Genomic DNA, 21543 nt, shown 5'->3' on the forward strand with positions numbered 1-21543 from the left:
AAACATTTGAATTACCTCTGGCTTAGCTTCAAGCGCCCATTTTCCATTCATGATTCGTTTGTCATAGAAGTTGAATCCTTTCACATGGGGCATGTCTGCCATTTCAATCCCTTCGTTGTCATCAACCTTCATTGGGATTTCAGAGGGAATATCACTAATTATTTGATCATTCTTTTTCATCCTCTTAGCAGTAGCTTTCTCCACTTCAGTAACCCCCACTCCATAAGAGACTCCAGCTATAGAAGCTTTTAAGAAATCCATTTGATTACAAGTCAGAGTTCCGGTCTTATCTGAAAGAATTGTATCGACTTGGCCAAGTTCCTCATTTAGATTCGATGTACGTGAATGAGCTGGCTTATCAGTTTCTTCATAGTACATGTGGATGTCTTGGTCTATTAACCTTGCCTGAAATAGCTTAACAACTTCTAACGAGATATAAAGCGAGATCGGAATGAGGTACCCATACAAGATAAGGGCAGTAATAAACTGATAAAATGCAGATAAAACAGCATTATTTGGATTGAAGTCATTGGATGTATTATCTGGGCGCATATACCACCAATTCGGCATGTCGAGTTTTGTCCTTATCCCAAACACTATTGCTCCAATGATGGAAATAAGCAGAAGCACACTGAACAGAAAATAAACGATATAATCCATTCTCCGCTCAATCCTGCTCCTCTTAGAGGGAGGATCCGTTGCATTCTGCATAACTTTCGTTTCATGGCCACTGAAGATCACAACACCATACACATATTGTGTATTCCGAAGCTTGGAATCCCTTAGCAAGATTTGTTGTGGACCTAGTGACAAGGTAGCACCATCATACTCTATATTGCCAACAAAACTGTAGAGGTTCGGATTGGGGTCCTCGCACCGAATAATCCCAACAAATTCAGCAAAATTATCATCCCCTTCTAGTTCCAAGGTGGGTTCGAGTGTTTTCTTCAACTTCAAGTTGGTCTCTCCATCTAGATTCATGGTTTCCACATAGCAAACGCCATCAGGATAGCTTGATGAAAGCATAAGAAGATCTGCTGGAAAGAATTGATCTCTCTGGACCTGAACTACATCTCCAACTCGAATATGTTGCCATTCGACGTCAACAAACTTCCCATTGTTGGAATGCACCTTTACTTTCCGATTGTTTACTTCATTATCCTGGAAAGTTCATGGACACTAGTCAATAATAGAATGGCAATGACCATAATGCTGACAGACATAAATCATTCTATGCAAAATGTTTCTTCCTAGTTTACAGTAATAGGACAATATGAGTCAATATTACAAACTAATAGGCATATGGCAGACAAACTATACATGTCTGCCAGATTTCATTCCCTTAAATGTATATTTCCAACAAGCAACTTGAAACCAACAACCGGCATTTTAGTAAAGTAAGATAATATGGAGCAATGAGATAGTGCAGAAAAAATATCTATTTTTTTCACATTTTGTTTCTTTTTAAGCATTTTTTCAGTTAAATTACTTCAAAAATCTAGGCAAAATTAAGTGAATAATACAAGGGGCGATAATATATTACAATTTCCTTCCTTAGCCAACAAAACCAACCTGCATTTTTGTGATATAATAGGAAATTAGGAGAAAATACTACAAGAATTATAAAAGTAGACCAGAAACTGAAACTTTACAATTGGCATTAGGCACTTTTTTCCCAGAGCATTTACATCCGATACAAATAACAATACTAACTCATATACTGAATATAATTACCATTAAAAACACAAACACTGCAAAATAACCAATAAAAATACCTGCAAATATCTTCGCCAATCTTCAATAGCTTCCTTGAGCATACTAACTCCCACCACAAAAGCAAGTGGAAGAATGACTGAGGTAGCAGAAAACGGCGTCAATGGTGTGAGAGACAAAGCTGCAGTCATAAGGAAATACAAATTTGCAACCCTTCGAAACTGCTCAAACAAAGCTTTAGGTAAAAATGTGACAATATTATATTTTGTGGTGGAAACATAGTTATCTCTATATTTGAATGGCTTTGATTTATGCCTTCCTGGTTGATTACAAAAAACAACTCTAGAGAATCCAGGACCTCCTAAAGGAACTAAATCATCTGCTTCCAATACTGTTGGCCTTACACATGCATATGAGTAAAGCTTGCTTAGTCTTAGCTTTCCTTTCCTCTTTTGATCTTTCCGATCTTCCTGTTTCGGGGGCATTTTTGTGAAACGAAGAAGCTATGGAAACCAAAAACTCTGAAAGAAAACCACTTGATTGCTCGATAGAGGAAAAGCACTTGCAAGAAAGAATCTAACTTTTTCTGATACCTTTTGGTACTTAGAAGGTATGAATTGATCAATTCCTTATAAGAGAATGGATTCTCGTGAAAACAATCCAAATTTATCTGCAAATTTCGTGGTTAGAAGATGAACTCTTGATTTTTTGATTGCTCGACAGGGACAGAATCTTGAAAAAAGCAGATATGAAGGCCAAATTTCTGATACTTCCTTTGTGATTATTATAGAGAGCTAATTAATTACTCCACAAGAAGACAGTATCTTGTCGAGAGAAGCCAAATTCCTGATGCAATCTTTTTGTGATCAAATTGTAGAACTGATTGATCAAGTTCTCTGACAAGGAAACAGATTCTTGTAGAAAGAAACTCGATTCCTGACGCAATCTTCTGTTAGAAAAAAAGCTATGATAGAATCCAAATTCTGATGCAATTCCAGCATAAAAGAGAGAATGGCTTGATTGCACAACCCAGTACAGAATCTTGAAGAAAATAAGCTATCTTTTCTGATGCCTTTTTAGTGGTTAAAGGGAATCGATCAATCAGTTAACCTGAGAACGAAAAAATGCAGAAATTTTGATCAACAAGGAGCGAATTGTTGTGACGCAATTTCTGCTCAAAAAATAGCTGATCGATTCATCCCCACATAGAGGAGTGTGGGAAAAGCTCAGAAATAGTGGGAGAACAACGACGGTTGAATACACCTAACAATGGATTTACAAGAACAAATTTGGTTCAATGTCTTTACGGTACACGTTGCAGAAGGGCAGATCAAATCGATATCCTTATTGAATCTTTATACATTGCATTGTTGCAGAAGAAGAAGAAGAAGAAGAAGGCTTTAGAAGTCAAGATTGGAATTCGTGCGTATACATTGCTACGTTCATGCGAAATGGAAGTAAAGAGGATTGATATGAATATACCTTTGCAGTAGATCAGGAAAAAAGAACAGAAGAAGAAGAAGAAGAAGAAGAAGAAGAAGAAGAAGAAGATCGAGTTTGTTCTATGGATTTTGAAGGAGAAACGGAATATCGAGCAACAGATTTGAGAGGAATCTGGGAACAAAGGGAATTCGCAGGGAATTCGCAGGGGAGGAGATGGTAGCGGGGAAGGGGAACAGGAACGGAAAGAAGAAGGAGAAGAAGAAGAAACCCTAACCCTAACGGAGAAGACGGGCGAATCAGAGGAGGACAGAACAGAGATGATCGGATCGGATCGGATGGGAAGGAAGGAAGGAATAACGTGGAGGAGAAGAGAAGGGTTAGGGTTAGGGTTTTTGTGGTCTTCTCCTTCCACGCTGCTCTTTCCTGCAGTCAGAATTTTGAATGGGTCTCTCTCTCAGTCTCTCTCAGTCTCTGTCTTTCCGGCTGTCTGTTCCGGCCGTCAGTCGCCGTCATCCACCGCCGTCAGTCGCCGTCAGCCGCCCATTTTCCGTCCAAAGCAGTCGGACTTCCTCTTTTAAAACTTGTGAATCCCGGAGGCTTTCTTTCCCGTCCGTCCACCCGCCCCGCCCCGCCCATCACTCTAGACCTTCTTCTTTAAACTCAAGAATCCCGAGGCTTTTTGCCATTGGCCTGCTGTCAGGCACCAGACCTGTCCGCCCGCCCGTAGCATCGAAAAGTGTCCCAAAGGCTTTCTTTCCCGTCCATCCATCCGCCCGCCCATCGCTCTAGAACGAACCTCTTCTTTAAACTCGGGAATCCCGAGGGCTTTTGCCCACCTGCCTGCCCGTAGCATCGAAAAGTGTCCCAAAGGCTTTCTTTCCCGTCCATCCATCCATCCGCCCGCCCGCCCATTGCTCTAGAACGAACCTCTTCTTTAAACTCGGGAATCCCGAGGGCTTTTGCTCACCCGCCTGCCCGTAGCATCGAAAAGTGTCCCGGAGGCTTTCTTTTCCGTCCATCCATCCATCCGCCCACCCGGCCGGCCATCGCTCTAGAACGAACCTCTTCTTTAAACTCGGGAACCCCGATGGCTTTTGCCAATCGATTTACTGTCGGGCACCAGATTTGTCCGCCCGCCTGTAGCATCGAAATGTGTCGCGAATTTCGAGAGAGACCCCTGAGTCCCACCCTCAAAGATCACAATTATTGTGGATCCGTCCATCCGCCTGCAACATTGGAAAGTGTCGAATATCTTTGAGAGACCCTGCGTATGATCATCGCAATATTAGTTGGCCTCCTATTGTGGATTGTTCAAAAAAGACCTTCTAGATGGTCAAACCCCTCACCCAAAAGCTTCGCTCATAGCTTCTCCTTCCAGAAACACGTGGGATCCTTGGATGGACAGAACACTCTTCGCGATGAAAGATAACAATAGTAAAATAACAGAGAAAATGCAAAAAGCGTGGACAACTCTTTGAAATCGAAGCAAACACGAAATGTCATTTGAAAAAAGGAAATTAACATCATTCTTGGTTTTTAAAAAAGGTTGTGATCTTTGGATGTGTGTGTGTGTATGGCCAACATGTTTAGGGCCATGAATCCCATTCGAGATGTAAAGCGCAAAATATTCTTCAAAATGTGAGGTATAATACTCGCTTTGAAATGTTCTCGGCTTTAGGATGTGGGAAATAGAAAAGTAAGTCGCATGATGAGATGAATTATTTGTAAGAGAGGATGGTGCCATCGTGGCACAAGAATAATAAGGATTGAATTATATGAAAGAAGAACGTGGTTGGTGAAGAAGAAAACTAGTTGATAATGGTGTGGCAATATATAGAGATTATGAATTAGACGATTCTCTACAAAGGCTTATTACTCAACGGAGATGAATTATTATGTCTCATTTCAATCGCAATCAACCTAAAATTATCTCTCTAGCACATCTCTACTTGTAGACATAAGAACGCGTACATTGAAGGTTCTCTTATTTACCTTCTTTGAAACTAAAGTCAAAAAAGTTGTTTACGATGCCTTATAGGCAACTATACTATCAAAAAGACCAAAATGCGCTAAACAAAACTCATGTTTTAAAGTTCTTGATTTCAATATCGACCCACGACCAAATAATGATATATTGTAACATCCTCAAAAGGTCATACAATGAAATCTAAAAAGAGTGTTGTAACTAGTAAGACAATATTGTTTACCGCGTAGAGAATGTAGCCTCATGTAGATTGTGTATTTTTTTAAAGATCACTCCTAGGCTCCAATGGAGAGCACAAATATGTGCCCAATGCAACCCAAGCTCTTACATGAAGAGATCTATAAACAACAATAACCAACAACTTTCACCACATTGTTTCCTTTCTTCTCAAAACGACATATTGTTCTATAAATTTATGGTAGTGTTGATGCCATAAAAGGTGATCGGTGTCCATCAAACATTTCCAGATGGTGTAGTGTGGAGATAAAAAGACTTTGGCGAAGGATTTCGTTAGGCTTTATGGAACTTATTAAGTTGAATCAATTGAGTAAATAGGATCTACACATGTCTTTGAGTAACGCGTAAATAACATGGCCCTTATAATGACATTTGATTCCAAATTATTTTCTCAACGATAACTCATAGAAGATATGACATGCGTATTTGATCGGAAGTATGTGTTGAACCAAGTTTTTTCCAATAAGATAATTTGCAAGGTTTCTCTACAACTCCCAACTTGTTACATGCCTTCAAACAAAAAAACCATGTATGATGGTATTGGATGAAATTCCTTGGAGTTACTCGCATTCTTGCAAAGTAGTAGCTTCAAAACTCATACTTATTGCTCTAGTATAACTAGCAATTAGGTAATCAAAACATAGAGCATTTCGAGTTTGGGAGTCCAACCATTAAAAACTCTTGATTGATTCCTTGGTGTGCAAAGGTAAACTAGACACACAAAATATAACATTGTTGTGAATTGGGGCAATACCATATTGTTGAGTCACCGGTTTGGGGTTTTCTACAATTGCATGTACCGTATGGTACATCTACCATAAGTAGTTGCAAACAAAACACCATCTTAGTTTGAGACCTTCTAACATCCTACCATATATGTATACAAAAGCATAAAGATGCTCTCTTACAACTCACGTTGTCTTACTTCGAGACCTTCTAACATCCTAACATGTATACAAAAACACAAATATTCTCTCTTACAACTTGCCATCATCAGTGTGGCCCACTCTATGAATAAATAAACAAAACATTTGTTTTGGCTAGTTGCTAGTAAATTAAAGTGAAAAAGTATTCTTGTGTTATATGATTTAGTAACAAACTCTCCTTGTGAATCACACTTCACGAGGTTAGTTGTAGCATTCACAACAATTTTGTTATATGGAGTATGTCTAAGCTCATAATTCATTGTTGCTTTTCTGTGTACCCAGAAACACAAACGTACAAAGGTAAGAGCATTTTATTTGTTATCGGTTTATGATTATTTAGTGTTTACAATGAAATGCAAACACATATAAGGATAGATCCAACTCCCCTCCCTCGAGTAAAATAATCAAACGGATCTAAAATGGTGTGTTAACCACTAGACAATACGTTTGTAATTGAGGGTGTGTGTTGTGTGCATTGGGCGTATATTTTCATAGTTAAATAATTACTTCCACATTTTGGTTTTAGTGAAGTCCATGATAAACCCATTGAGGCTAATGTCTTAATTTGATTTCTATTACAGGATTAGGCCATTAGAAAAATGATTCTAATTACATGTCTATAAAAAGCATCAAGAGGTTTAACCACTTGTCATTCTTTATACTAACTTTCATTGTAACATTACATATAAATCTAATATTTTTCCCACATTTCTAGTTGTTTCAATACAATTCAAATCTAAATATTTGTCCATGTAGAAATACCTAATTATTAAGATATTGGAAACAATAAAAAAATACAAGTATTGTAAAATTTTGATATTCATTAAAACAATCTATCTTTTTCCTCAAGAAGTGTTAGTCAAGAAGATATTTCTCAAAACTCTAACAAATTTTCAAGAACTTTTGACAATGTAAAGTCGGATTTATATTTCTCTTTCCCAATGCAACCATGTTCCAATATTTAGGAAAGACCCTAGCCTCTCATACATTCTTTCATACAGTATACCTCAAGGGAAAAGTGCTTTTTTGCTTCCCCGTTTGTCAACAATCAAAACGTGTTTTTGCTTATATTTGGTTGATACATTTTCACAAAGCATGCACGCAAACTGGTGATTAAAGGAGTCATCATGTATGTATGTCTATTTTTTCAGCTTTCTAGAAGCCCCTTTCACAATCAGGACCCAATCTTCAAATTCAAAGAATTGTACATAACATTGGGTCTTGATTCCAAAAGGGGCTTCTGGAAAGTTGGAAAAATATACAAGATTTTAGCAAATGAAATCTCAAGGAGGGAAGGGGGTTTGTCACCATGGTCCATAGTGTATATGTAACTTTGTCATGTTGTTTCAATCAAAGATATTTTTCAATACATTTCCTACACATCCAATTTGCATACGATAGAAAGAGTTTGTATATAAAAGAAAAAGGGAATATTTAAGCCATGAAAGATTTACAAAAAAGTTTGGGGTTTTTAATTTGAGTGTTGAATGCATGTGATATAGAATGGAGTGATGTATAGCGAACCCTCTTTGTGAATAAGGCTCAAGTATTGAGGTGTATAACTTCCAAGAGGGTTTCTAGTTTTTCAAAAACAAAGTCAAACTTAGGCTTAATTCTAAAGTCTTTCCCATATCAAAATGTTGTTGTTCTCATTTTATCCTATTCTAATAACGCGGCTGACAGCCGTGCTTTATAATGACAAAAAATATTCATTCGAGGTATGCACAATAAATTCAGAAATAAGCAGGACATAGGACCCATGGTCTACAAGTAATGCACATAATGAATCAAAATGCTACTCTTAGTTGGCATGATTCCCAAAAATGCCACCCCTTTACCAAAATCGACCATAAAATATTTATTCTGTTAAGCGTTACATTTTGCATTTATTTCGTAATACATTTTCAAAAATCATAGCTCTGTTTGATTTTGGGAATTATGGAAAACTAGAATGGCCAAAAGTGTCATAGACGAATGGACTAACACATGAATTTGATAATCCTCTCTCTCCATTGATAGCTGTCACACATATTTCCATCTTGGATTTCATTCCCTCTAAAAGTCTTTTTGACTGACAACTTCAACAAATCAAATGAATATTATTGAGTGTGAGCAAAGACATGCATTTCCTAGTACAACCGTTGCATCTGATTATAACACATCATAAATGTGGTGCATTGGCATCTCCAAACTAAACTGGGGTGTGCACCCCCATACCTCTACGAGAGATTACTTTTTAAGTTGTACTAGAGAAGTTGTCCAACCACTATCCTATCAAGTGTCCATGCATCAAAGAATGTTCTACTGCATCAATCAATGATCTAATGTTACATAATGTCTGTTCATAATATGGTCCAGGATGGCTATCAGCCCTTTCTCCATTCGACCTCCCATGACAAATATTGAGCATCATGCATATACTTCAATGAAATAACGTATTCTCAAAACTTCAAGCTGCAAACAACCATCTAACCATCATAAAAAGGAAGTATAATACATGGTTTCCAAAGAACATCTTTTAGCTATTCACATCATGATATACAGTTTCCAATACCCAATGCAAATTTGTGGGACACGATTGGTGGGATAATATATTCTGATCATCTCCCAACTTTGCATTATTGCACATATTTGGTTGACACTTACTATAATTTGTATTAGTTTGCACCCTCAAAGCATTCATTTCAATTACTTCGGAATGCATACCCGACGCAGCACATATGTTTCCCATGAAGACATATGCAGAACCACATTCTCCGTTCATTCGCACTGATTGCTCAAAAGCCCACATCCCAACCTCGGTGTTTACCCATTTATGGCATGCACCCAAAAGAACTAACCATAGTGGAAGACGATCAGAAGATTGAACTGTCTCAATCACAGCAATAGCTTTATCAAAGTGTCCTGATCGGCTAAAAAGATCGACCATACACGTATAGTGTTCTAAATTCGGAGTGAGTTGATAAATGATGCTCATATCATTGAAGAGTGTTTGTCCTTCTTCCACGAGCCCTGCATGGCTACAAGCAGTTAGCATAATGAGGAAAGTAACTAGATTTGGCACAATACCTTTTCCCCTCATTTTATTGAACAGATTCAACACTTCTTTTGCGTGTCCTAGCTGAGCATAGCCAGCCATGAGTGCATTCCAGGGTACAACATCTTGTATAAGAAGTGTATCGAATACTTCTTGTGCTTTTACAAGCACACCACATTTGGCATACATGTCTAGCAATGCTACGCCGAGGACGAGGTTATCTTCTAGCAACATTTGCTTCATGACTTCCTTATGTATCTCGCCTCCAGTGTTCAGAGACCCTATGTTTCCACAAGCTTTCAAGATGGAAACAAAGGTGATTGCATTAGGGGAGACACCTTCGGCTTGCATTCTATGGAAGTATTTCACTGCTTCTTCACCGTAACCATGTTGGGCATAACCAGACACCAAGGCACTCCAAGATACAACATTCCGCTCTGGAAGTTCATCGAATACTTCTTGGGCCTTAATGAGAACCCCACATTTCGCATACATATCCACCAATGCAGTGCCAAGCACCATGTCTCCCAATAACCCCTTTTTCTTCACTTCACCATGGATCTCTTCCCCCATCTTTAGAGATGCTACACTGCTGCAAGCCTTCAAAATGCTTACAAAAGTGACAGTGTTAGGGGAGAGACCCTCATCTATCATTCTCTTGAAGCAATTTAACGCTTCATCAGCATATCCATGTTGGGTGTACCCAGCAATCAATGCAGTCCATGATACTACATTCCTTCTTGGAAGATTTTCAAATACTTCTCGTGCTTTCACAAGCACACCACATTTGGCATACATGTCGAGCAATGCTGTGCCAAGTACTACATTTTCTTCTAATAACCCTTGCTTGTTAGCTTCTTTGTGTATTCTCTCTCCCACTGCTATGGACCCTATGCTCCCACAAGCTTTCAAAATGCAACTAAAAGTTATGGCATTGGGAACAAACCCTTGATCTTGCATAAGCTCAAAGCACTTTAATGCTTCATGGCTACACTCATGTTGAGCATAACCAGCAATTAATGCATTCCACGATACAATATTCCGTTTAGGAAGCTCATCGAACACTTCCCTTGCTTTTCCAAGAACACCGCATTTGGCATACATATCCACTATAGCCGTGCCGAGAATGATATTCTCATCTCTTAATAACCCTTGCTTGTTAACTTCAGCATGTATATTTTCTCCGGTTTCGAGAGACCTTGTATTGCCACATGCTTTCAAAACGCAACTAAAAGTAACCACATTTGGAGAGGAACCCTCATCTTTCATATGCTCGAAACACATTATGGCCTCATTACCCAGACCATGGTGGACATATCCACTGATCAATGCATTCCAAGTTATGACATTACGAGCAGGCATCTCATCAAATACTTGACGAGCTTTCCACATGACCCCAAACTTAGCATACATATCGACCAATGAAGTTCCAAGCACAACATTGTCTTCCAAAAGACCCATCTGTCTTATCTCACCATCTATTTCTTCTCCGATCTTGAGAGACCCAATCATGATACATGCTTTCAAAAGGCAACCAAATGTGAATGCATTTGGAGAGACACCTTTATCTCTCATATACATAAAACATCGAATAGCTTCATGGCCAAAACCATGATGTGCATAGCAAGCAATAATCGCATTCCAAGATTCAACTGTGTGCGTAGGAAGTTCACGAAAAACTCTTAATACATCTTCAATAGCACCACATCTAACATACATATTAAGCAAACCATTGCTTATCCTAAGATCCTTGAGGAGCAAATCTGTGTTGACAATATCGGCATGTATCCTTCTTGCTTTGAGCAGATCCTTTTGTTTCCCACAAGTTTTCATAAGACCGAGAAGGAGGTAGGGATCTGGGAAGTGAAGAGTTGTGGAGACATTCTCTGATTTGACATAAGAAACATGGAACATTTCTTATCTATCTATCTATCTATCTATCTGTAACCCTGCTTCTTTCTTAATCTTCTTCTATCTTTCTGAGAGAGAGAGGAACCATCATCATGAGACCATGGCGCGCTCTTGCTGAAGTGTGTGTGTCTTTCTGAGGAGGCAAGAACAGGGGAGAAGCTTAATAATGATTATTGAAATCATAGTACGTAATATACTCGAATGCATTGGCAAACATTCGTTTTCATACGAATGCAAACGAATGACTATGTTATCAAAACATTCGTATGTTTTTTTTACACTTTTTATCTTTACTTTCTTACATTATAAGTTACAATAAATAAGGAATACAAAAGTATGGTATTTACCATACCCGAATGATTGAAACATTTTGCGAATGCGAATGTACGTATGGTACGTATGATTCATAGTATGTTTGAAATCACAAACCTTAGTGTTTTCTTTTGGAGGGTTTAGTGAAAGAAAAGACCTTAGCCATCAAACCTCATCCTCTCTTTCTTTCTTTCTTTCTTCCTTTCTTTGTTTGTTCAATATACACAATTACATATGTTTTTTTTTTTTTTTTCCAAAAAAACACTACTTCGCATTAGTTAGCCAACAAAATTACATCATAGAACACCCAAAGTTCTTCTCACTAGCCCTCACTCTGGCCTTCCCACCAAAGTGGACATAGTCCCCACCTCATTTTCAACAAACGTATCCAGACAACTCCAATAACCTAATAATTTGTACCATGTCTATACAGATTTACAGCTCCTAGACGCTGTTGGAAACTGGAAACAGCCATCGGGGTGCTTGGTAGTTCCATTGAGGCCCTGATGATGATCTGCCCACCATAGGAGAATTACCCCATTTCAACAAGAACTTTGATCGAGATCTTTCAGCTGCATCAGATTCCCCCTTAATTGAGTCGTATCGTCCCCGCAGCCAAGATACCAACTCAAATCAGATATTTAATAATACCTCACCCCTAGGGATCTTTTGTTGTTGAAAAACAAATTTACAACGGTTGGTCCAAATGTGCCAGACCGATAAACAAGACACCATCATCCATATCTCTTCAAAAAATTCTGAGTTAGTGCCATGTCGAACTCCAGCCCGTTGAAACACCTTGCCATCCTGCACTATAAAACCATGTCCGTGGGGGTTTAACTGTTCAGCCCAGCCTTCCCCTGTTAACTTCAGCCCTTGTACGGACCCCCATACAACTCTCCCATTCACTCCGCATGCTGCCACTATCCTGAGACTTCTACCCCAAATGTTAATAGCCTCGCTGCAATTCCAAAAACAATGAGGAATTGATTCCAAAGGGTGTCCACAACTTTTGCATCCAGCCTCACCACCACGACACCTAAGCCACTCCCCCACCGGCACCGCTTTGTGACTAAGAAGCCACAACCAAAGCTTTATTTTTTCTGGCATATCGAACGCCCATAGCCTCCTCCAAAACGACTTCAACCAGTCATCAGAAATGCCTTTATCCTTCCAACTATTGCGAGTTAGGCCAGCACCCATCAATTTAGAGCCAATGATTTGCCTTCCTAGCTTGGTAGTGTACTCGAAAAACCGTTCAAGTTTGTCCGTTCTCGGTTTCTGCCACCACACCTCTAGTGGATCCCAATCCAGATCACATATGGGCTTGTTGTCAACTATCCAGAGTTTACGATCAGATTCCAGCTTCCCTGGGTCCGGGTTTACTTGCCACTTCTTACCTTCCAACATTGCCACTCGCACTGCCAACCACTGGCCATTGTCTGCCAAAGCACTTAGGTTGCCCCACAAACGATACTCATTAGATGGGCACCTGCCTCGGATAATTTATGCATCGCCCTCACCTACAAACCACCCAAACCAAACCCCCTCTTCTTCATTCAGCCTAGCTAGACCATCAACAACCTTATCTATCAAGTGGGTAACCTTTTCCAGCCTGCCGGTAAATCTAGGACTTCCAACCAGACCCTCCCTTCTTCTCCTTTTGAACTCCTCCCAGTCTCTTACTGAACTAACATTGTACCCTACCATTTTTCCCCATGGCAAGTATTTTTTCTGACCAAGCATCATACCATCATCACTTCGAATCCTGGGGTTCCAAAACAGAGGTTGACGGAGTTGTTCCTCCATTGTTTTTGGCTGCATTAAGACCAACCCCTCTCTTAAACTTGACCAGGCCCTCATTATGGTGCGGACCACCCTATGCTCCATGCTAGTAGGTTCTTTTAACGTTAGGCCTGGACTGAACAACCACCACATCTTTGTTTTCCAAGGGCCGCCATTCCTCGGACTCCAGAGTTCAGCTCTGTCTCTAAGAAGCAATTTCCACAATTCTGGTCCAGGTTGGAGACTTCGCACCAAGAGCTTACCAAGTAAAGCCTTACTTTGGTGAACTGGATCCACCATCCCAAGTCCACCTTGACTTTTTGCCTTGATCAAACAACTCCAGGCCACTTTAGCTGAAGCAGTCTCATGGTCTCTACCCGACCAAAGGAACCCTCTCACCATTGCCTTAATATTTTTTATGCACTCTTTATCTAACATCCAGCATGCCAACGAGTGCCACATGGTGGCCAACAAAATATGGTTTACCACAACCACTCTACCTGCAAGGGAAAGCTTTACTGATGCCCATAACCGAAGCTTTTTTCTGATTTTGTCTTTCACTTGCTCAAGTTGCTGATTTTTCTGAATCTCTATTCCCACCAAAAAGCCCAAATACTTAACAACCCTTCCATTAGGAACCCATTGAAAATCAGCATTAGGTTGCCAATTTGGCCAAGAGTTTGGACTTACCCAAAACCCTCTACTTTTGTTCCAATTAATTTTCCCACCTGATGCTTTACAAAACAACTCAATTCGATTTTCAGCCTGCTGTAAATTAGCATCATTGCCTTGCAGATAGAGCATGGTGTCATCTGCATACATGGAGTCCAACAAGTCCTTACAAGCATGTGGGACAACCAAACCCCGAATTCCTGCATCCGGTCTATTTAAAAAGAAAGAGAATGCCTCTGAGATAAATAAATAAAGGTAGGGGGCCAATGGGCACCCCTGTCTGACAGACTTGCATAATGGAATTGATGGACCCCGTTGCCCTAGTACCAACACTCTACTCAAGATTCCTTTGTTTTCCAAGGGCCTGGACTGAACAACCACCACATCTTTGTTTTCCAAGGGCCGCCATTCCTCGGACTCCAGAGTTCAGCTCTGTCTCTAAGAAGCAATTTCCACAATTCTGGTCCAGGTTGGAGACTTCGCACCAAGAGCTTACCAAGTAAAGCCTTACTTTGGTGAACTGGATCCACCATCCCAAGTCCACCTTGACTTTTTGCCTTGATCAAACAACTCCAGGCCACTTTAGCTGAAGCAGTCTCATGGTCTCTACCCGACCAAAGGAACCCTCTCACCATTGCCTTAATATTTTTTATGCACTCTTTATCTAACATCCAGCATGCCAACGAGTGCCACATGGTGGCCAACAAAATATGGTTTACCACAACCACTCTACCTGCAAGGGAAAGCTTTACTGATGCCCATAACCGAAGCTTTTTTCTGATTTTGTCTTTCACTTGCTCAAGTTGCTGATTTTTCTGAATCTCTATTCCCACCAAAAAGCCCAAATACTTAACAACCCTTCCATTAGGAACCCATTGAAAATCAGCATTAGGTTGCCAATTTGGCCAAGAGTTTGGACTTACCCAAAACCCTCTACTTTTGTTCCAATTAATTTTCCCACCTGATGCTTTACAAAACAACTCAATTCGATTTTCAGCCTGCTGTAAATTAGCATCATTGCCTTGCAGATAGAGCATGGTGTCATCTGCATACATGGAGTCCAACAAGTCCTTACAAGCATGTGGGACAACCAAACCCCGAATTCCTGCATCCGGTCTATTTAAAAAGAAAGAGAATGCCTCTGAGATAAATAAATAAAGGTAGGGGGCCAATGGGCACCCCTGTCTGACAGACTTGCATAATGGAATTGATGGACCCCGTTGCCCTAGTACCAACACTCTACTCAAGCTTCCTTTGTAAAGCGCCAACGCAACTGCTCTCCATTTTGAGGGTAGTCCCAACCGCTCCATGACTTTGTCTAAAAAAGGCCATTGTACTCTATCATATGCCTTCTCAAAGTCAAGCATGAGGCATGCAATATGTTGATTGGTTTTCTTCGCTAGGGCAATCGCTTCCCAAAAGGTCAACACATTATCAATTATACATCTATTTTCCATGAATCCTGTTTGTCCAGCATTAATTAGCGCATGTAAGTGGGGTTTGACCCTCTTGGCCAGCATATTAGCAAAAATCTTATAGATTGTGTTGAGCAACGTAATCGGTCTCCATTGCCTCACATATGATACTATACCCTTTACCTTAGGAATTAGAAATATTAGTCCCTCTTTAAAATGTTCAGGGAGGTACCCATCATCCCATGCCTCATTTAGTCCATCAACCAAGTCAACCTTAATTATTTCCCAAAATTTTTCATAACAATCTTTTGATAATCTATCGTCTCCTGGACAAGACGTTCTACATATACTTGCCAGAGCATCTGACACCTCCTCTTCCAAGAGTGGCCCTGACAACTTAACTTGTGCAACCTCTGAAATTCTTGGTTGCATTCCCTCCAATACAAATTCTGCCAGTGAGGGCTGGTCTGGGAGACTATAATTATTTGATAGTAGCCCATTATAGTGAGATGTGACTGCCTCCATGATCTCCGATACATCTTCTGACAGTGAACCATCCTCCTTGATCAGTTTAGGAATGAAGTTACCAATTGTGCTCGGTTTTTTAAACTAAAAAAATTGTTGGTTCACCTTGTCCCCATTCCTGCTCCACCAAGCTGCTGAACTCCTGAATACCATCTTATTTCTTGACACAATCAGCCGCTGTAGTGTTTCTTTGGCAGCCTCCAAACCTGATCTTGACCAAAGACACTTGGGATTTTTCTGGAGCATTCTTTGGGCAGCCGCTATCGATCTTCTTAGTCTCACCTCTCTTTCCTTAGATCTCTCCAATCTATTTTTAGTCTCTTCATGCAAATACTTTGAAGTTTCAATAATCTTTCCTTGAAGATTATCCAAAGCACCACAACCAGCTAGATTATTTTCCCATATACTCCTTATCTTACTTCTCACCTCCACATCCTCAAAAAGCTTATTACTAATCCTTAAGTTGCAGTCCCTTTTGTTCAGCCTCTGAGTGACCAACATAATCGAAACCGGCATGTGATCAGAGTAAGCTGAACCTGCGATGATTTCAACATTGCTACCATATTTTTCCAGTTCCGAGCTTATGTATATTCTGTCTATGCGAGACATACAATAGCCATTTATATTACAACCTGCTCTTGAGAAGCATAATGAGCTTCGAGGCTTTTTTAGTACATACCAAGCATCTTTCACTCCCATTCTGCCCATCAACAAATCCCATGCAACTAGCTCTGACCCCTGCACCGCCGTATGCATGCCCCCCACCTTGTCTTCTGCGTGCATAGTCATGTTAAAATCCCCTGCGAGGATCCATGCATCTGCCATCGGCAATCCATCAACCAATTGCCTCCAAAAAAGGGCCCGCATCGCTGTCGAATTGGGCGCGTACACATTTATTATTCCAATGATACGTTGTTGCCATCTGATTGTCACATAGATGGCATGTCCCTCCACGATGGTGCCTTGGCCCACAACAATTATATCTGGATTATTCTTAATAGATGTACAAACACCCCCTTTTCTACCATGCTCACCTTGCGCTAGGGACCAAATAGTATGCCAATCCCCCGCTAGAGGATTGCCAATACTCGAGATTCTGTTCGCACTCAAATGGTGCTCTTGCAAGAGCAAAATGTCTGGGATCCCCCTAAAGCTAGGGGATTTGAACTCTTGGCGGAGGTTCTTCCTCTCCAACATACATTTGCTACCGCCTAGACCTTGTATGTTCCACGTGATTAATTTCATGAGAACAATTGTGAGGTCTCCCAAGCCGGACATAGTCCCTCCCCACGAGCCCATGCCCAACCTCCCGACTTGATCCTCTCCCATCCTAAAACAACATCTTGCCTTGTAGCTTCAGCCATTTCCTCCTCATGGAAGTGCAACACCTCATCAAGAGGGTCTATCATCTCCTCTAGGCATAGTAAAATCTGTTTTTTAATGCAAGAATTATGAAAACTCCCGCATATCATTCCAGCATTTAGCCACATCAACCTCCAATTATCTCCATTCCAATTGATAGGTAGGCTGCGAAAGTATTTGTGTGCCTTGACTTCTATAAAGTTGGAGATCCGTGGCATGTTACTAGTTGTAACCTCTAGGTCTGTTAGATCAAAAGAGAAGCCTATAGCCGGCAGCTTGTTTCGTTCAGCAAGAATTACATAAACCCTTAGCCCTAGAGCTTCCCCTTGTGACAAATCCGTCAGTCTTGTGAGAGCTTGCTGACTAAACTTATATCCCTTGTCCAGCATGTCCCCTTCCAATATTTTTGACCTAACAAATTTGATTGGAACTCTAACATTTGCCTCCTTACTTCTTTCTCCCACAGCTTGCAACTTAATTTCAGGAGCGTTGGGTGAGCTTTCTTGACATCTCCCATTACGCAGCCAGTCTTTCATTGCTCTCAGTCCCATACTTCCACTTTTACCAATAGAGGAAGGGGAGCCCATGGTAGATTCTTGTCTAAGTGTTCCACTTTTTAACATGACCTCGGGTGTACATACTACCACCTCTTCAACAATAGTTTTCTTTGAGTCTTGTGCTAGGTCCTCCTCTTCTTGCAACACTTCAAAACGATTTCTCAAATCTGCATGAGGTGTATTCGTGTTTACTTCTCGTTGCAAGCCATTTTTCCGTCCCGAAACACGAGTCCAGCCATTTGCACTATTGTTCACCTTCTCAGCCCCAATGAGGTTGCTCAATCTTGACTCCCTTATCGGTTCTTGCTTATCTAACAGCCCAATATCCTTCTCCCCCCTTACATTTCTATTAATCTTCCTTGGACATTCCTTGGCAATGTGGCCCTTTCTTTTACAATAGAAACATTGGCCAGGTAAACCCTCATATTCCACATCCACATCTATCAATCTTCCCTCCACATCATGCACTCTAATTTGGGAGGGAAGTGTGGACAAACTTTGCACAAGCACCCTAATCTTAGGGGAGTCTCGGATTTTGTCTACCATGGATGCCTTGGAAGGACAAATTGTGGCAATCTTCTCCCCAACATTTTGCATCAACGGATATAAGTGTCGAGGCAGATTAGGGAATACCATAGATATCACCATGGGATTACCAATTTTCTTAGCCTCATCCATAACATTGAAATTAGCATGCCACTCCAACAACAGAGATCTTCCGTATTTGAGTTCTACACATTTCATATTGATAATTTGCGATACATCACTCCCTTCGTTCACTTCAATGTGAAAGAAATTTCGACCCATATTATCCACACTCTTTATATGTGGGACCTTATCCATTAAAGCTACTTGTAGCATATCACGGACCATGCCTCTGTTGGGCCTACCACCAAATAGCTTACAAATGAACGAACATTTCTTTAATCTTTTGATCTTGGCATTTAAGATTGTACTTTCTTCTTCGGACAGAAAAACATCCAATACATCGGAAGTCTCCACCATTTTCAAATCCTTATCATCATCTCCTCTCGTGCATGTATTATGTGCATTATGTGCCTGACCACATTCATTCAAAAGATTTTCCACTTGTAACGTGTACTCTATGGCCTCACTCTCCACCATAGGCAACCCTTGAGACGATCCTCCTTGCAATCCCCGTTGCCCCTCTTCTACTCCCTCTTCATCCATTTGCCATGATGCAAGGTTGGCATGATCTCCTCCAGCTTCTTGCTTCCGTGCATCTACTTTCCAAACCTCCGATTCTCCCCACACTCGTGAATCCTCATTGCCATCATCTACAAAGAGGGTTGTAGCCATACTGCTGGAAGGAGCCCTAATCATCTCTTTCATCCATCCCCTCTTATCTGTCTGATTCACCGAATCCTTACCTATCCTACCAGCACCTCCATTAATATGATTCCCTACGACTTTCCAAGCGTCACTTGTTTCCTTATGTTCCAAATTCCCAACTTGCTGCTTCTCGCGGCCATTAACCATCCTTTGTAGTGCATACCTCGACTCCACCCACCGCACGGGCGGCACCCTTGCCGCTGGTACTTTAATCGATGACATTGAGTCTGCTTTACCACCCTCAGATGGCTCCCTTGCCACCATGTTTTCTTGTATCCCGCTGCCCTTTGGCTCCCTTATCCTCTAGTGCTCTACACTCAGTCTTATTCCCTAATAAGAACGTAACTGACACTGTAGGGGTAGGTAAACTCACAAGCAATGTGGTTCATTCGAGGCACTTTGTGCAGCCGAACAGCCTCTGACGAGCGGCCGAGATCTTGGACAGCGGCACACAGCTAACCAGCGCGCGCGTTCCTCACCGTGCTGCTCCTGCTCGCCATTTCCTCTTCTCGCCATGCTCTGCTCCTGCTCCTCGCCATCACTCCAGAGAGGTTCTTTGGTCGTTATTACAATTACATATGTTAATAAATGTGTGTGAAAAACTCTACTTACAAATTCACGATCACCCAGTGACCACAAGGTAGTGGAACATTTTGAATTGCCATTAGGCAACATAGAACACTCTATTAAGAATCGGCAATGGTTCGGTTTCAGCTTAACTGGTTTGGCCTTATCCATACCAAACAGTTTAAGCCTAAACTAGTTTGGGAGTTCCCAAACCTGAACCGAACCAATTCCTACACTAGTTTAGGCTAACCGGGTAAGCTTAAACCAGTTCAGGAACCAGTTTCGCCAAGCCGATTACACCTTAACCGGCTTAGCCTAAATCGGTTTGTTCGGCTTGAGCCATCCCAGTTCGAGCTCAAACAAATTAAGGAAGCTTAAGCCTAAACTGAACCAAACCACTTTTAAATGGTTTAACGGTTCGGTTTAAGCTTGAGTTGAGTCGTTGCTCCAATAAATAAAAAATGCCACATCAATACACCCTTCAATTGTCATAAATATCCTTTGATTCCGTTCTATGCCTGCCATCAAATTGAAAGCAATGCACATATCCCGATTATCATGCACTCCCTAATACCTCAGAAATAGAAAAACGATCTCCATCTCTAATTTCGGGTCGACTTGTGCAAATTTGAGCAAACACCCCATTGTTTTGGCGTTAAATAACATTGTGATAAAACTTGCAGAATTCGAGAAATGTAACTCCAAATCGGACACACAATTGGACATTGTATGAAACGATGACCACTTTCTTCCACTTGAGCTAGTGCAAAAGAAGCAATTGCTCATTGGTAGTCCATATTGCTTTAGAGCTAATCCCAAAGGCAAACCCCCCAATCAAAACTCTCCAAATCAAAACCTTTGATACAACTTGGCAATGTAGAATGCCAACCACATTTAATATCTGCCACCATCCATAATTAGAGTTATGTACTTTCCATTCTTGTTCAACCTTAATAGTAGCCATCAAAGAGACGCAACAGAGCCATGATACAAGAGATTAGTAGTTACTTGTAAAAACGACATTTGACCCCATAAACACCAATCAACCCATGGTTGCTTTTCTGTTTATTGAGATAAAGGACCTTGCATCAATGCAATATTGTGTAGTTATTGGCAGATAAACCTATAATTGAGTGGAACATGTAAAACTTGCCACACTTCAACAAACTCAATTTTTTTGTGATCAAGTGTCTATTATCTCTTTCACCTCTTTGACCTCTAAACAAAACAATCGATTAAATTGAGAGTGCAATCTCTCCTTTCTAGGCCAACATAATAACCAAGAAGACATCAATAACTCTTTTTGCAAAGAATTACAATGCTCTCTATTAGAAGGTGGTTTCCATACAAACAACAAGAGTGTGTCATGCCATGAGACAACAAAGTGTTAATAATAACAATAATCAACATGGCATGTTTCAATTTGGACACATGCATACATGCTATGAACTATATATATTATAGGCCATTTACATCACATTAAACTAATTAAGTATACATAATATCCCTTTAATTTCATTCTCCTTGTACAATAGTTCTCTTTTTTTATCTACAAAATTTGTACATTTTCTAGCTTGTCATGAAATTGCAATTTCCCTTACTACTTGAAATACTAGGTAACAAAAAACTTGTGATATGTCAATACAAGCCACAAGATGTTCATACTATTTGTATTCAATATAAAACAATTGTAGCCACACTTTATTACAACATGCTTACAAATTCGCAAGTCCAACATATACAA

General features: G+C 40.4%; 1 protein-coding gene and 1 pseudogene across 2 annotated transcripts; both read right to left on the reverse strand.

Moving 5' to 3' along the window:
- Positions 1–3: 3 nt before the first annotated feature.
- LOC147848571 (putative phospholipid-transporting ATPase 4 pseudogene) lies at positions 4–3218 on the reverse strand (annotated as a pseudogene). Its single transcript, XR_015531908.1, has 2 exons — positions 1776–3218; positions 4–1161 (listed from the first exon to the last, which is right to left on the reverse strand). The product of XR_015531908.1 is annotated as a putative phospholipid-transporting ATPase 4 pseudogene (transcript).
- Positions 3219–8131: 4913 nt separating this feature from the next.
- Positions 8132–11370, reverse strand: LOC147848572 (pentatricopeptide repeat-containing protein At2g03380, mitochondrial-like). Its single transcript, XM_087338360.1, has one exon. The coding sequence runs from the start codon at positions 11252–11254 to the stop codon at positions 8822–8824; it is 2433 nt and encodes an 810-aa protein (XP_087194486.1). The 5' UTR covers positions 11255–11370; the 3' UTR covers positions 8132–8821.
- Positions 11371–21543: the final 10173 nt, after the last annotated feature.

The sequence above is a fragment of the Azolla caroliniana genome, unplaced genomic scaffold (assembly GCF_043228905.1).
Source record: "Azolla caroliniana isolate FFs.n. ecotype wild unplaced genomic scaffold, voAzoCaro1.0.p SCAF_319, whole genome shotgun sequence".
Taxonomy (NCBI): domain Eukaryota; kingdom Viridiplantae; phylum Streptophyta; class Polypodiopsida; order Salviniales; family Salviniaceae; genus Azolla; species Azolla caroliniana.

Coding starts and splice junctions, on each gene's coding strand:
- LOC147848572 (XM_087338360.1), bottom strand. CDS start 11,254: ATGTTCCATGTTTCTTATGTCAAATCAGAGAATGTCTCCACAACTCTT.